This window comes from Pseudorca crassidens, chromosome 4 (genome assembly GCF_039906515.1).
Source record: "Pseudorca crassidens isolate mPseCra1 chromosome 4, mPseCra1.hap1, whole genome shotgun sequence".
In the NCBI taxonomy this organism is placed as follows: Eukaryota; Metazoa; Chordata; class Mammalia; order Artiodactyla; family Delphinidae; genus Pseudorca; species Pseudorca crassidens.
In genome coordinates, this window is record NC_090299.1 from 135,084,784 (window position 1) to 135,100,274 (window position 15,491).

At 38.7% G+C, this 15,491-nt stretch overlaps 1 protein-coding gene across 4 annotated transcripts in view; it reads right to left on the minus strand.

The window, feature by feature from the left end:
- NFKB1 (nuclear factor kappa B subunit 1) overlaps window positions 1-15,491 on the minus strand; it is a 132,193-nt gene that overhangs the window by 31,613 nt on the left and 85,089 nt on the right. For all 4 annotated transcript variants that reach the window (XM_067736852.1, XM_067736850.1, XM_067736851.1 and 1 more), the window contains exons 7-11: window positions 14,365-14,528; window positions 12,396-12,554; window positions 10,975-11,079; window positions 2,594-2,685; window positions 163-301 (exon numbers count right to left, since the gene is read on the minus strand). In XM_067736852.1, the coding sequence (XP_067592953.1) occupies window positions 163-301; window positions 2,594-2,685; window positions 10,975-11,079; window positions 12,396-12,554; window positions 14,365-14,528 (659 nt within the window). The remainder of the gene's footprint in view (window positions 1-162; window positions 302-2,593; window positions 2,686-10,974; window positions 11,080-12,395; window positions 12,555-14,364; window positions 14,529-15,491) is intronic.

The following is a 15,491-nucleotide window of genomic DNA, read 5'->3' on the forward strand; positions in this document are numbered from 1 at the left end:
GACCCCCAAATCATATATTACTTCTTTCTTCTCTAAAAAGAAGCACCATGGACCCAGAAACCAGTTACTAGGAAGCTGTTCAAAGGAGGAGACTACCTGATCTTTTCTAATCAGACCATCCTCTTGTTGCAACAAGCACAAGTGTTTAAACAACCAAGTTACCTTTAATTTCAGGATAGTAGAGAAAAGGTTTCGGTTCACTGGTTTCCAAATCAGATTTCCTCCGAAGCTGGACGAACACAGAGGCTGGTTTTGTAATGTTGACATCTTTATACTTTGGAGTTTTGAAGACGATGGCAAACTGCAGGATACAAAGATCCAAATGTTGGAGTAGGACTACACTTCTTTTCCAGCAACGCTACTATTAAACACATTCTTTATGCCCAACGTTTAGACACAAGGTACTAAAAAGTATATAACACCTTAGAGAAATTTACAACCTTAGAATTCTATACCCATACATTTTTACTAAATTGCCAATGTGAAACTGAAATATAAGATTATGCCAATGTATTGCAAAACTTCATTAGTTCACTCGTCTAAAATTTCCAATGTCTTTCAGTATAAATAATCACGTGAATAAAATACGTTGCATACATCTTCTCCTTTTCCAAATTAGCCTTAAAATCCTCCAAGATTATTTACAGCAATATCAGAAAGGCTAGTCGTGGAAAGAGAGAGTGAGGAAGGTGGTACTACTACCAGCCTGCCTGCCAGCCAATGAAGACAAAAAACTAAACCCTGTAAGAGAGACATCATGACAGGGTCAGTGTATTGTGAGGTGAGGATGGCCAAGGCTCTAGGCATACACAGGGCATTCGGTAACACCCATAAGACAGCCTCCTCACTGATATCTGGCAGTGCCAGAATAGTCAGGCATTTTCACAGTTTTTAGCTGGATTTTTTTTTTACTTGATCCACAAAATTAATAAGTTCAAGCTAACAGTTATATACAGAACCTTCCACCAAACAAAAAAGAAAGGATATAATTATTTTCAAGTACACATGGAACATTTTTAAAAAACTGATCATAGAGTCACAGAGAAAGACAAAAAAATTTCAAAGAACTTATATCTAAGACCACCTTCTATGACCACAATATAATGTTGAAATCATCAACCAAACATCTTTTAAATGTTTGGAAACTTAAAAATGGACTCCTAGACAAAAAATTTAAAAGAAAATCATGATAGAAATGATAAAATAAGAACCGAGCAATAATAAAAGTATTATGCTATCAAAATGTGATCTCACCTTATAGCTTTAATGCGTTTGTAACAAAACGTATTTTTTTCATTGAACTACGCTTGGGGCCGAATCACCGGTGCTGAGGGGCCCGCTGCTTTGAGCAGCCACGCAGTGTCAGCATTTAACACCCCGCCTCAAAGATGTTTTAGCTGGATTTTTTGACTATGTAATGTATTCACATGGATCAAGCTTCGTAAATATAAAAAGGTATACAATGGTGTACACTGAAAATTCTCCTTGCCATTCCTGTCCCTCCCTGTTCTGTTGTATTCTTCCAGAGTTTCTTTATGCGTATGTAAACATAAACATAGAATCTTTTTTATATACACTTTGCTTTATATTTACCTTTTAAAAAATTTTAATGTTGTATCTTTGAGACTCTTCCATATTAGTCCATAGAGTACTCATTCTTTTTAATAACTGCACAATATTCCATCACATAGATACACCATAATTTATTTAACTGGCCACTTACTGATAGACATTTGGATTGTTTCCAACTTTTTGTGAAAACTGTATTCCTCAATCGTTCAGTGTAATCATTAAGATGAGGATTCAGCATTTTCATCTCTTAGTCGTATACTCAATTGTCACCAGGAGATCTTGATTTATCATGATGACATCAGCCTCAACTAGAAGACTCCTCCTTTCAACACTTTTCATTAGAATACCCTTTTAACAGGTCTCCGCATATTACACTGGTAGAACATTGTTATGGACTAATTGTGTTCCCCCAAAATTCGTATGTTGAAGCCCTAACAGTGTGGCTGTATTTGGAGATAGAGCTTTTACAGGAAGAATTAAGGTTAAATGAGGTCATAAGGGCAAGGCCCTGATTGGACAGGATTACTGTTTTTTAAAGAAGAGCAGAGAGCTTACTCTCTCTCTGCCCTGTTAGGACACAACAAGAAGGTGCCTGTCTGCAAGCCAGGAAGAGAGCCCTCACAAGGAACTGACACTGTCAGACCTTGACCTGGGACTTCTGGTCTCCAGAACCATGAGCTACAAATTTCTGTTGTTTCATCCACCCAGTCTATGATATTTTGTTATGGAAGCCTGAACAGATGAATACAACACTTAAAACATTTCTACTAAAGGACCTAAGGGCCACTGCCTTGTGGCTAGCTGATCAGACACCCAAATGAAATGCCTTGCAAGGTCTAATACAGCCTTGCCCATAACTCTATGGTAGGTAACTTTTCTGGAACACCTGCAAGACACAGTGCTCTTTTATGAAAGTTAAATAAATATTTATGATTTTTCCTTGTTTTATATATGGAAACTAGTGAATTTCAATAAGGCAGAAAATGTAGAATCATCTTCATCGCCATCATCATCCACTTACTTGTCTATGAACATCTGTGGGGGAAAAATCTCCGAATCCTTCCCAGATTCCACCATTTTCCTCCTCCTCGTAAAATCGAATCTGGATATCATCTGCAAACAGTCACGTCCAGATGTATAATTTCACATAGTATAATAATATTCAAAAACATGAAAAATAAAGCTTGTTCAAGATTCTACCTATAAATACTACGTACTTAACCTTTTTCAAAAGTAATTAATATAAAATACACTTTTGAATTATTTAAAATTTTTAGTGAAAATTTTCTATTAGTTACCATAGTAATGGGCCCCAAGATTCATTTACAATGACAGAGTACTAGATTTACCTATTCAATCTGAGTTTTCTCTTACTCAGTCTTTTCCACTTCTTCATCCCTAAACCAATTCACTCCTGAGAAACACGAAGGATAGTGAGGAATATCAGAATCCCAAAAGGTGGTTCACTTGATACAGATTCACATAATAATATTTAACTAATATAAAGTTTACTATATGGCAGACACTGTTCTGAGTGATTTTATATGTATATATTAGCTGATTTAATCCTCACAACAACTTTGTGATGCAGGTCTACTATTAATATCCTCGTTCTGCAGAAGAGAAACTGGAGGTCAGAGAGGTTAAGTAACTTATCTAAGGTTGAAAAGCTAGTAAATGAAGAGGCCAGGATTTGAACCCAGTGAAGTTTCAGGCTCTTACACATTCTACTATGCTACCTCCCTATAATATTTTATTAGTCCATATTAAGAAACTGCTAAATATATCATGTTGGTCTAGTCCCTTCGGGTTAAGTTAGAACATCTAAATTTCACACTTCAGTCATGGGTTCTACTCCTGCAGAAATATGACAATATAACTCAGGTTGGCATCTCCCTGGCTTCACTTCCTATTTCATAGGAAGGTGTACACTGTTGACTTACAAAAACTAAATTTATATTTCTATTTACATAGAATTTTAGGAATATTAGGGTTGGATAAGACATACTATATACTGGTTAATACCTCTGCCTTCAGGTAGGACTACCCTGGACCTAGTTATTCAGATTCTTTAAGCTAGGTTCAAGACTTCTCTTAATAAGCCATTCCAATGTAATGATAATGATTAAGAGTCACATTTACAAATAAAGGTACTCAGATTGTGTTTACTCACAGTATGCACAACCAGAAATCTAGAAATGCATATTACTTGGATACAATGGGTTGAAAGAATACTGACACCAAAACCTGCAGAGAAAGTGTAAACATTTTTGGGATACAGATATATATTCATACCTTTACCTTAAAATCTTATCTCATTTTTTCTGACTTTTTAATCTCAGAGCATTTAGCCTCAAAGGAGAATTTTCTTTGTTTTAAGCCATAGTTCTTTTAATAGGGGCTACATTTCCAGCTATGCAGTTGCTTACTTTGAAAATGCTCATTCTTGTAGTGAGTATATCTTTCTTTCTTTTCTTTTTAGTGAAGAAACTACATTATTTTTATTGAAAAATGTGAAAGTGAAATATTATATTTTTTGCATTATTATTTTTTAACATCTTTATTGGAGTATAATTGCTTTACAATGGTGTGTTAGTTTCTGCTGTATAACAAAGTGAATCAGCTATACGTATACATATATCCCCAAATCCCCTCCCTCTTGCATCTCCCTCCCACTCTTCCTACCCCACCCCTCTAGGTGGTCACAAAGCACCAAGGTGATCTCCCTGTGCTATGCAGCTGCTTCCCACTAGCTATCTATTTTACATATGGTAGTGTATATATGTCCATGACACACTCTCACTTCGTCCCAGCTTACCCTTCCCCCTCCCCGTGTCCTCAAGTCCATTGTCTACATCTGTGTCTTTATTCTTGTCCTGCCCCTAGGTCCATGAGAACCAGTATTTTTTTCTTTTTTTTAGATTCCATATATATGTGTTAGCATATGGTGTTTGTTTTTCTCTTTCTGACTTACTTCACTCTGAATGACAGATTCTAGGTCCAACCACCTCACTACAAATAGTTCAATTTCATTTCTTTTTATGGCTGAGTAATATTGTATTGTATATATGTGCCACATCTCCTTTATCCATTCATCTGTTGATGGACACTTAGGTTGCTTCCATGTCCTGGCTACTGTAAATAGTGCTGCAATGAACATTGTGGTACATGACTCTTTTCGAATTATGGTTTCCTCAAGGTATTTGCCCAGTAGTGGGACTGCTGGGTCATATGGTAGTTCTATTTGTAGTTTTTAAGGAACCTCCATATTGTTCTCCATAGTGGCTGTATCAATTTACATTCCCACCAACAGTGTAAGAGGGTTCCCTTTTCTCCACACTCTCTCCAGCATTTATTATTTGTAGATTTTTTGATGACGGCCATTCTGACCAGTGTGAGGTGATACCTCATTGTAGTTTTGATCTGCATTTCTCTGATGGTAAGTGATGTTGAGCATCCTTTCATGTGTTTCTTGGCAATCTGTATATCTTCTTTGCAGAAATGTCTTTTTAGGTCTTCTGCCCATTTTTGGATTGGGCTGTTTATTTTTTTGATATTGAGCTGCATGAGCTGCTTGTAGATTTTGGAGATTAATCCTTTCCCAGTTGCTCCGTTTGCAAATATTTTCTCCCATTCTGAGGGTTGTCTTTTCATCTTGTTTATGGTTTCCTTTGCTGTGAAAAAGCTTGTAAGTTTCATTACGTCCCATTTGTTTATTTTTGTTTTTATTTCCATTTCTCTAGGAGGTGGGTCAAAAAGGATCTTGTTGTGATTTATGTCAAAGAGTGTTCTGCCTATGTTTCCCGCTTTATAATGTCTGGCCTTACATTTAGGTCTTAATCCGTTTTGAGTTTGTTGTTGTATACGGTGTTAGGGAGTATTCTAATTTCATTCTTTTACATGTAGCTGTCCAGTTTCCCCAGCACCACTTATTGAAGAGGCTGTCTTTTCTCCATTGTATATTCTTGCTTCCTTTATCAAAGATAAGGTGACTATATGTGTGTGGGTTTATCTCTGGGCTTGCTATCCTGTTCCACTGATCTATATTTCTATTTTTGTGACACTACCATACTGTCTTGATTACTGTAGCTTTGTAGTATAGTCTGAAGTCAGGGAGCCTGATTCCTCCAGCTCCGTTTTTCTTTCTCAAGATTGCTTTGGCTATTTGGGATCTTCTGTGTTTCCATACAAATTGTGAATTTTTTTGTTCTAGTTCTGTGAAAAATACCATTGGTAGTTTGATACGGATTGCACTGAATCTGTAGATTGCTTTGGGTAGTATAGTTATTTTCACAATGTTCATTCTTCCAATCCAAGAACATGGTATATCTCTCCATCTGTTTGTCATCTTTAATTTCTTTCATTAGTGTCTTATAGTTTTCTGCATACAGGTCTTTTGTCTTCTTAGGTAGGTTTATTCCTAGGTATTTTATTCTTTTTGTTGCAGTGGTAAATGGGAATGTTTCCTTGATTTCTCTTTCAGATTTTCATCATTAGTGTATAGGAATGCAAGAGATTTCTGTGCATTAATTTTGTAACCAGCTACTTTACCAAATTCATTCATTAGCTCTAGTAGTTTTCTGGTAGCATCTTCAGGATCCTCTATGTATAGTATTATGTCCTCTGCAAACAGTGATGGTTCTACTTCTTCTTTTCCAATTTGAATTCATTTCTTTTTCTTCTCTGACTGCTGTGGCTAAAACTTCCAAAACTGTGTTGAATAACAGCAGTGAGAGTGGGCAACCTTGCCTTGCTCCTGATCTTAGTGGAAATGGTTTCAGTTTTTCACCGTGGAAAATGATGTTGGCTGTGGATTTGTCATATATGGCCTTCATTATGTTGAGGTAAGTTCCCTCTATGCCTACTTTCTGGAGGGTTTTTATCATAAATAGGTGTTGAATTTTGTCAAAAGCTTTTTCTGAATCTATTGAGATAATCATATGGTTTTTATCTTTCAATTTGTTAATATGGTGTATCACATTGATTGATTTCTGTATATTGAAGAATCCTTGCATTCCTGGGACAAACCCCACTTGATCGTGGTGTATGATCCTTTTAATGTGCTGTTGGATTCTGTTTGGTAGTATTTTGTTGAGGATTTTTACATCTATGTTCATCAGTGATATTGGCCTGTAGTTTTCTTTAATTGCGACATCTTTGTCCGGTTTTGGTATCAGGGTGATGGTGGCCTCGTAAAATGAGTTTGGGAGTGTTCCTTCCTCTGCAATTTTCTGAAAGAGTTTGAGAAGGATGGGTGTTAGCTCTTCTCTAAATGTTTGATAGAATTCACCTGTGAAGCCATCTGGTCCTGGACTTTTGTCTGTTGGAAGATTTTAAATCACAGTTTCAATTTCAGTGCTTGTGATTGGTCTGTTTATATTTTCTATTTCTTCCTGGTTCAGTCTTGGAAGGTTGTGCTTTTCTAAGAATTTGTCCATTTCTTCCAGACTGTCCATTTTATTGTCATATAGTTGCTTGGAGTAATCTCTCATGATCCTTTGTATTTCTGCAGTGTCTGTTGTTACTTCTCCTTTTTCACTTCTAATTCTGTTGATCTGAGTCTTCTCCCTTTTTTTCTTGATGAGTCTGGCTAATGGTTTATCAATTTTGTTTACTGTCCCAAAGAACCAGCTTTTAGTTTTATAGATCTTTGCTACTGTTTCCTTCATTTCTTCTTCATTTATTTCTGATCTGATCTTTATGATTTCTTTCCCTCTGCTAACTTCGTGTTTTTTCGGTTCTTCTTTCTCTAATTGCTTTAGGTGTAAGGTTAGGTTGTTTATTTGAGATGTTTCTTGTTTCTTGAGGTAGGATTGTATTGCTATAAACTTCCCTCTTAGAACTGCTTTTGCTGCATCCCATAGGTTTTGGGTCATCGTGTTTTCATTGCCATTTGTTTCTAGGTATTTTCTGATTTCTCTTTGATTTCTTCAGTAATCTCTTGGTTATTTAGTAGAGTATTGTTTAGCCTCTATGTGTTTTAGAGATTTTTAGAGATTTTTTCCTGTAATTGATATCTAGTCTCACAGCGTTGTGGTTGGAAATGATACTTGATACAATTTCATTTTTCTTAAGTTTACCAATGCTTGATTTGTGACCCAAGATATGATCTCTCCTGGAGAATGTTCCATGAGCACTTGAGAAGAAAGTGTATTCTGTTGTTTTTGGATGGAATGTCCTATAAATATCAATTAAGTCCATCTTGTTTAACGTGTCCTTTAAAGCTTGTGTTTCCTTGTTTATTTTCATTTTGGATGATCTGTCCATTGCTGAAAGTGGGGTGTTAAAGTCCCCAACCATTATTGTGTTACTGCTGATTTCCCCTTTTATGGATATTAGCATTTGCCTTATGTTATTGAGGTGCTCCTATGTTGGGTGCATAAATATTTACAACTGTTATATCTTCTTTTTGGATGGATCCCTTGATCATTATGTAGTTCCCTTCTTTGTCTCTTGTTTTAAAGTCTATTTTGTCTGATATGAGAACTGCTACTCCAGCTTTGTTTTGATTTCCATTTGCATGGAATATCTTTTTCCATCCCCTCACTTTCAGCTTGTATGTGTCCCTAGTTCTGAAGTGGGTCTCTTGTAGACAGCATATATATGGGTCTTGTTTTTGTATCCATTTAGCAAACCTGTGTCTTTTTTTTTTTTTTTGGCGGTATGCGGGCCTCTCACTGTTGTGGCCTCTCCCGTTGTGGAGCACAGGCTCCAGACGCGCAGGCTCAGCGGCCATGGCCCACGGGCCCAGCCACTCCGCAGCATGTGGGATCTTCCCAGACCAGGGCATGAACCCGTGTCCCCTGCACTGGCAGGCGGACTCTCAACCACTGCGCCACCAGGGGAAGCCCAAGCCTGTCTTTTGGTTGGAGCATTTAATCCATTCACATTTAAAGTAATTATCAATATGTATGTTCCTATTACCATTTTCTAAATTGTTTTGGGTTTATTTTTATAGCTGTTTTCCTTTCTTGTGTTTCCTGCCTAGAGAAGTTCCTTTAGCATTTGTTGTAAAGCTGGTTTGGTGGTGCTGAATTCTCTTAACTTTTGCTTATCTGTAAAGGTTTTAATGTCTTCACTGAATCTGAATGAGATCCTTGCTGGGTAGAGCAATCTTGGTTGTAAGTTTTTCCCTTTCATCACTTTCAATATGTCCTGCCACCCCTTCTGGCTTGCAGAGTTTCTGCTGAAAGATCAGCTGTTAACCTTATGGGGATTCCCTTGTATGTTATTTCTTTCTTTTCCCTTGCTGCTTTTAATATTTTTTCTTTGTATTTTTGACAGTTTGTTTAATGTGTCTTGGCATGTTTCTCCTTGGATTTATCCTGTATGTGACTCTCTGCACTTCCTGGACTTGCGTGGCTATTTCCTTTCCCATGTTAGGGAAGTTTTCAACTATAATCTCTTCAAATATTTTCTCAGTCCCTTTCTTTTTCTCTTTTTCTTCTGGAACTCCTATAATTTGAATGTTGGTGCATTTAACGTTGTCCCAGGTCTCTGAGGCTGTCCTCAATTCTTTTCATTCTTTTTTCTTTATTCTGCTCTACAGTAGTTATTTCCACTATTTTATCTTCCAGGTCACTTATCCGTTCTTCTGCCTCAGTTATTCTGATATTGATTCCTTCTAGAGAATTTTTAATTTCATGTATTGTGTTGTTCATCGTTTGTTTGCTCTTTAGTTCTTCTAGGTCCTTGTTAAATGTTTCTTGCATTTTCTCTATTCTATTTCCAAGATTTTAGATCATTTTTACTATCATTACTCTGAATTCTTTTTCAGGTAGACTGCCTACGTCCTCTTCATTTGTTTGGTCTGGTGGGTTTTTACCTTGCTCCTTCATCTGCTCCCTATTCCTCTGTCTTCTCATTTTGTTTAACTTACTGTGTTTGGGGTCTCCTTTTCACAGGCTGCAGGTTCGTAGTTTCCATTGTTTTTGGTGTCTTCCCCCAGTGAGTGAGGTTGGTTCAGTGGCTTGCATAGGCTTCCTGGTGGAGGCGACTGGTGCCTGTGTTCTAGTGGATGAGGCTGGATCTTGTCTTTCTGGTGGGCAGGACCACGTCCAGTGGTGTGTTTGGGGGTGTCTGTGAACTTAGTATGATTTCAGGCAGCCTCTCTGATAATGGATGGGGTTGTGTTCCTTTCTTGCTGGTTGATTGGCATTGGGCATCCAGCACTGGAGCTTGCTGGTCGTTGAGTGGAGCTTGCTGGTCGTTGAGTGGAGCTGGGTCTTAGCGGTGAGACAGAGGTCTCTGGGAGAGCCCTCGCCGATTGATATTACATGGGGCCGGGAGGTCTCTGGTGGTCCAATGTGCTGGAGTCAGCTCTCCCACCTCAGAGGCTCAGGCTTGACACTCGGCCGGAGCACCAAGACGCTGTGAGCCGCGCAGCAGTGAATGTGGCGGTCTCCATTATGAAGTCTGATCACGAGGGTCTTCAGTAGCTGCTCAGCTAGAACAGGCTGACTCGGGAGCACTTTGTCTACGAGGCTGTCTCCAGCAGCCTGTGGCTGAAAGAGTAGGTCTTCGCATGCACTGCCGGAATCTTGAACATTTATATAGAGGTCTTCGCTGGGTTCGGTCACAGGTTTGGTACAGGTGGTCTCAAGAACACCTTACTCTCTCAAGGCTGTGCGCTTGAAACAGCTCCTACACCTGAGGATCTACAAGCTGCAGAAAGACGAGACTGCCTGGGGCCACGTGCAAGCCGTGATTCTTGCCACGTGTCCTGCTGCTGCCGTCGTGGAAGTGAGTGTATCTTTATTATACTATACCTTCTATCATTTTATTTAAAAAATGAGTGAAACTTGAGAAAATAACACAATCTCCTTCAGCTTTTGCTGACTTATCAATCTTGCGCTATATTTAGTGAGAGATAAATGCCAAGAACCTTTCTGAAAGTGAAAATTATGAGAGGAATATGCTCTGAGAATTTCCCTATAGTCCTTATTCTCTTTCTTTTTCTTAAATGACATCATAGTGTCATGTGAAGATATCCAGAGAAGCTCTCTGTGTTGCAATGAAGCATGGTAAGATAAACAAAAAACAATTTTACACTATGTAAAACATTTATTCTGTGTGTGTGTGTGTGTGTGTGTGAAGCATGGGCTATTACTCATTTATTTAAAGTTCAGATACCAAAATTCAAAGTATAAAAACCCTGAAACATCACTGATTCCGATGGTCACTGTTTTCTTATTTATCTTTACTTCTGTTGAAAATTTTAAAATGAATTAGTTGGGTTAACAAAATAACATGGACAACTTAAATTTGGAAGAGGGGAAATGTATAAATTTTTAAAAGGAGTTCTATGGCAAGGAGGGATATTACTGGGCCCACTGACAAAAAGTGACTCAGAAACACACTCAGAATTATACTTCACATCTGGAGATCAGAGCATATATTTACCTTTCTGAACCTTGTCACAGAGAAGATAAATCTCTTCCCCTCCAGTTACGCATCCAGCTGTCCTGTCCATCCTTACTATTTTCAAGTTGGAGGCATTGGGGGCTTCTGTCCACAGGAGAAAAACAACAAACTTCATTAGTTATCCTCAGCTTCACATGCTAACCTCCTATGAGGGACCTTAAAGAAAGTTTAAATAGATGCTTTCACTCATACTGCTTTAACAAGGATATAAATAAAACAAAAATGCCTTCTGAAACCCTCAGAGCTCTTCTTGGGCATGGCTCATTCATTATCACCAAAACAGATGAGACACAAAGGAGCAGTATTTGTTTCTCCCACTAACACAGTAAGAGAGATTAATAGAGAAAGAGAAAGAAATTTTCTGATGTTTCAGGAAGTTCCAAGCTAATGGATGTGTGGAATTTCAATAAGGTCAAGACTTTAACCCCAAACTTATGTCCATGATACCATTTACAAGAGTCCTAGAAATTTAGGAGAAGCAGTTTTCTAAAACTATTTATTAATTTTTATTCTACAGAAAAGAAAAATGAAGATGTTATATTTCTTTTCCCCAAACGAAATTAGAATTCTGTGTGGTTAAGGGGTAAAAGTTTTGTGTGGTAATAGTATAAGGCTTCCCTTTTTTTTTTTGGCTCCAACAGCTGCATTTTAAAGTGATCTTTGGTATGCGAGTCTACATCAGTTTATAAAGCTTTCACTTCCCTTCAAACATGTTTAAATTAGAGAAATCAGTTAGTTGTTGTACTTGGGGCATGGCGTTCTCTACTTAGACCAAACTCTATAACCTTTCAAGGAGCCTAAATACTGCCCTTGTAGACTTTTTGGAAATATCTGTTTAATAAATCCCATGCATACCAAATTAGAAATTTGCATGGTAAATGCTGAAGACCACTGTAAAACTCTTTCAAAAACTCCAGGAACTACAGACTGAAATAGAATTTTGAAGCTACGAAATATCTGTACTGCTCACTTAGTTAACCTGATGTTCCCAACTTGATAAAGCTATAACATGCAAGAATGAAAATGGATAAGAGGTGTCTTTTACTAACTTCTCTTCAGAGCCCCAACTGAGATACTCTTCTCATCTAAGAGCACCAACAATATATCCTCGTAGTAAGGAATTCATAAATAATAAGAGATTTGGCATTGCACGTAGAAGACTACAACGGTGATCTGAGGAAGATTTATCGAGCACCTCACAGTATTTCACTTTTAATCTCAACATCAAGTTTTAAGCTGAATTTCAGTATTCTCATTTTGTAAGATGAGAAATATGAGGCTCCAAGTGATTAAGTTACTTGCCCCAGGAATCAGAGCTAGTCAGTAACTGCCGGGGCCGGGCTGGAAGTCTGTTCTTGACTTTACAGCAAGCTGCCTCCTGTCAGAAGTCAGGTACTCACTGCTATCATAGATGGCGTCCGATACCACGGGTTCCAGGCGCCTCGTGAAGCTGCCGGTGCTGTCTGGAAGGAAGGCTGTAAACATAAGCCGCACCACGCTGAGGTCCATCTCCTTTGTCTGCTGAAGAGCTGCCTGGCGGATGATCTCCTTTTCCCGATCTAGGACCAGACAACATGGGGCATTCATGCCCAGGGAAAGAGTAAAGCGTGAACGTTTTAGATAGGATGCTTTTATAAAGCTCAAATAAAGAACATCAACTTAAAATAAAAGTCTATTTTTTTTCTTTGAAATTCTTCATATTGCTAATACAATTTTAAGAATTATCTATTTCTGTCATCCAAACGTAAAGGCATCAAAAAAGGGCCTGCATTTTCTCTGGATCACAGTAAAAACTGTCCTGCGTGTGTCAAACTGCCTCTCTCCTATCTTCCCCTGCCCTGTCCCAAGACACAAAGGATGTGATGGAATGGAATGCAGTAGCCTGACCATGCCTCACTCGTCTGGAGGAATGTGAAAATTAAGTATTCCAAAAGCTCTCTGGGCACAGGGACTGTATTCATCCCACAGTGCCCGGCACAGTACCTGGCACTAAGCAAGTACAGCTCAGCAAGTGTTTCTAAGGAGCCAAATGACTCCACTGCACTGGGCGCCTTCCCTCCTGATGGAGCTTTCATACTGATGGACATAATCGTACTTAACTTACAATATCATAAGAGGTGATAATTCAAGTGATAAGTACTATAAAAGAGCTACAGTTGAAGTGATATGAAACTTCAAAGGAGGGGAGAATCCAGAGGCTTTGAAGCAGAAGAGGCATTGCTCTAAATCTTGAAAGGATGGTAGAACTTGAACTTAGGAGGAGAATGAAAAAAGGCATCCCAGGAAGAGGAAAGAGCAGGAATGGAAAGAATGTGCCAAAGAGAGAAAGTGAGAAATTGTGCTTCTATGGTGTAGTTCAGTTTGACAAGAAGGGATGTAGTGGGAAACAAAGTCGAAAATGCAGATTGGGGCTAGCTCTTGGGAGGCCTAAAATGCCAGGGTAGGGAATTTGGATTCCGGACGCAACAGGGAGACACTGAGTAGTGGTGACCTGCAGGCTTCAGTAAGATCCATCTGGCCACAGGGTGTAAACTAGATTAGAAGTGGGGAGGGACAGAGACAGAGCATCAAAAAATGGAGTGAGGAGGGGAACCCCAGAGAGCACAGAACAGCTGGACCACGAACTGGAGATGCAGCAGAGGTGAAAAGGAGGACTCAAAGATGATGTGAAGGTTTTGAGGATGAATAGCAGAAGACAGAACATGGCTAATGGGAAAATGATTGTCTCTGGACTGCCTGAGTATGAGCTGGTGACAGGATGGCCAGACGAAAGGACAACACATAAAAGCAGAAATGGCCTATGTGGTGGAACAAGGATTAGGGTTGAAAGAAAAAAATATAAGTGAAGGCAGGAAAACATACAATCATAGCATTTTTATGATAAAGAGGATAGCTTACAATAAGCCTGAAGAGCCCAAAGAAAGAAAGATTCCTTATAATAAGGTGAGCTGGGGGAGGTATAACAGAGCAGGTGTTCTTTGAACCATGTCTTGAATTCTGAATTGGTCCTGACAGGTTGAAAAGGGAAGGGGGGGGTGTTTTAGGTAGAGGAAGACACATACAAAGGTATGAGTATGCATCAGTGTTCAGGGGGCGGTGATGGGGAGAGGTGGGTACAGGTGGGACCTCCGATAAAGCTGGAAAGGGGGCTGAGGCCCGGCTTTGTATGCCAGGCTATGGGGGTACAGATTTTATTCTAGAAGTAGCAGGATGCCATCAAAGGTTTCTGAGCAGGGAAAGGGTGACAGCAGCTTGGGGTATGGACCAGGAGAAGGAGAAACCTGGGGCATAAGATGAGCACATGGTCTACACACAGGACAAGGAGAGCCAGAGCTCTCAAAGGAGCAAGGCTGGGAGAGTGATACTCACCTGTGAGCTGCCGGTCTCCTCCCCCTTCTGCTTGTAAATAGGCAAGATCAGGATGCACCAAAAGTCCGGGGTTATAGCCCCTTATACATGCATCTGTCATTCGTGCTTCCAGTGTTTCAAATACTTTTTTCTTTGTCACGTGAAGTATACCCAGGTTTGCAAAGCTGGAGAAAAAACAGTAACAGCAACGACAAACCAGAATTAGGCAGTCAATGACTAGAGAGTCCTGTTTTACCTTAGCTATGGATTGAGAAAAAATGCACAGGCCCTCAATCACTGGCCCTCAAACACATTACTATTTCTGCAGTGAAACATACAAAGCAGACTCACCAAATGGAATAATAAAGACTATAACCAGCTGCACATCATGTCAGGCTGGGTTTTGCCACCAAATCAGTCTGTGGTAAAATTAGAAAAATCTTTTCGTTTTCAAAGCTTACTAGACTTGCAAATTATGAATAAGGGAGTGGGGTATACATATCTTAATAAGAAAGTTTTACCTAGACTCATTTTAAAGTATTTTTCTAGGAGAGTTGTATGAAAAGAAATTTTAGTTCCAAATATACTAACTTTTCTAACTTTTTAAAAAAGAATATGCAAAATACTATATTTAGAAGATTTTTTTTCTTTTGGCTCATCCCTGGGTTTCTAGACGGGATTTAATGTCTACCAGGAGTCCCATCTCCTCCTGGGCTGTCTCTAAGGTTGGAATTATTTATGACCACTAGAATGTCCAACTCTACATGTACTCAGTCTTGAGGTATACCTTCAATCAAGGATGGATAACTTTTTATATTGTGAAGCCTACATATCCATAAAACAAAATATGTTAATATGCTAATTAAAGCAATTAAAGGGATCTTTAAATATATAAACTGCTCCAGCCATTCATGTTTTAAAATAAAGTACATGAAACAAAGAAGTGTATTCAATAAATGTAATACAACAAACAAACAAAACAGCACTTTACCAAGGAGACTCATTCGGTCAACAAATATTTATTTTGCTCCTTAGTACCAGGCAGCGTCCTGGGTGCTTCTGTCAACAGTAAAGGAATCCCTACCTTCATGGAGTTTATATGCTAGTGCAACAACAGAGAGGAAACAAACAAGTAAATTTTATAATTT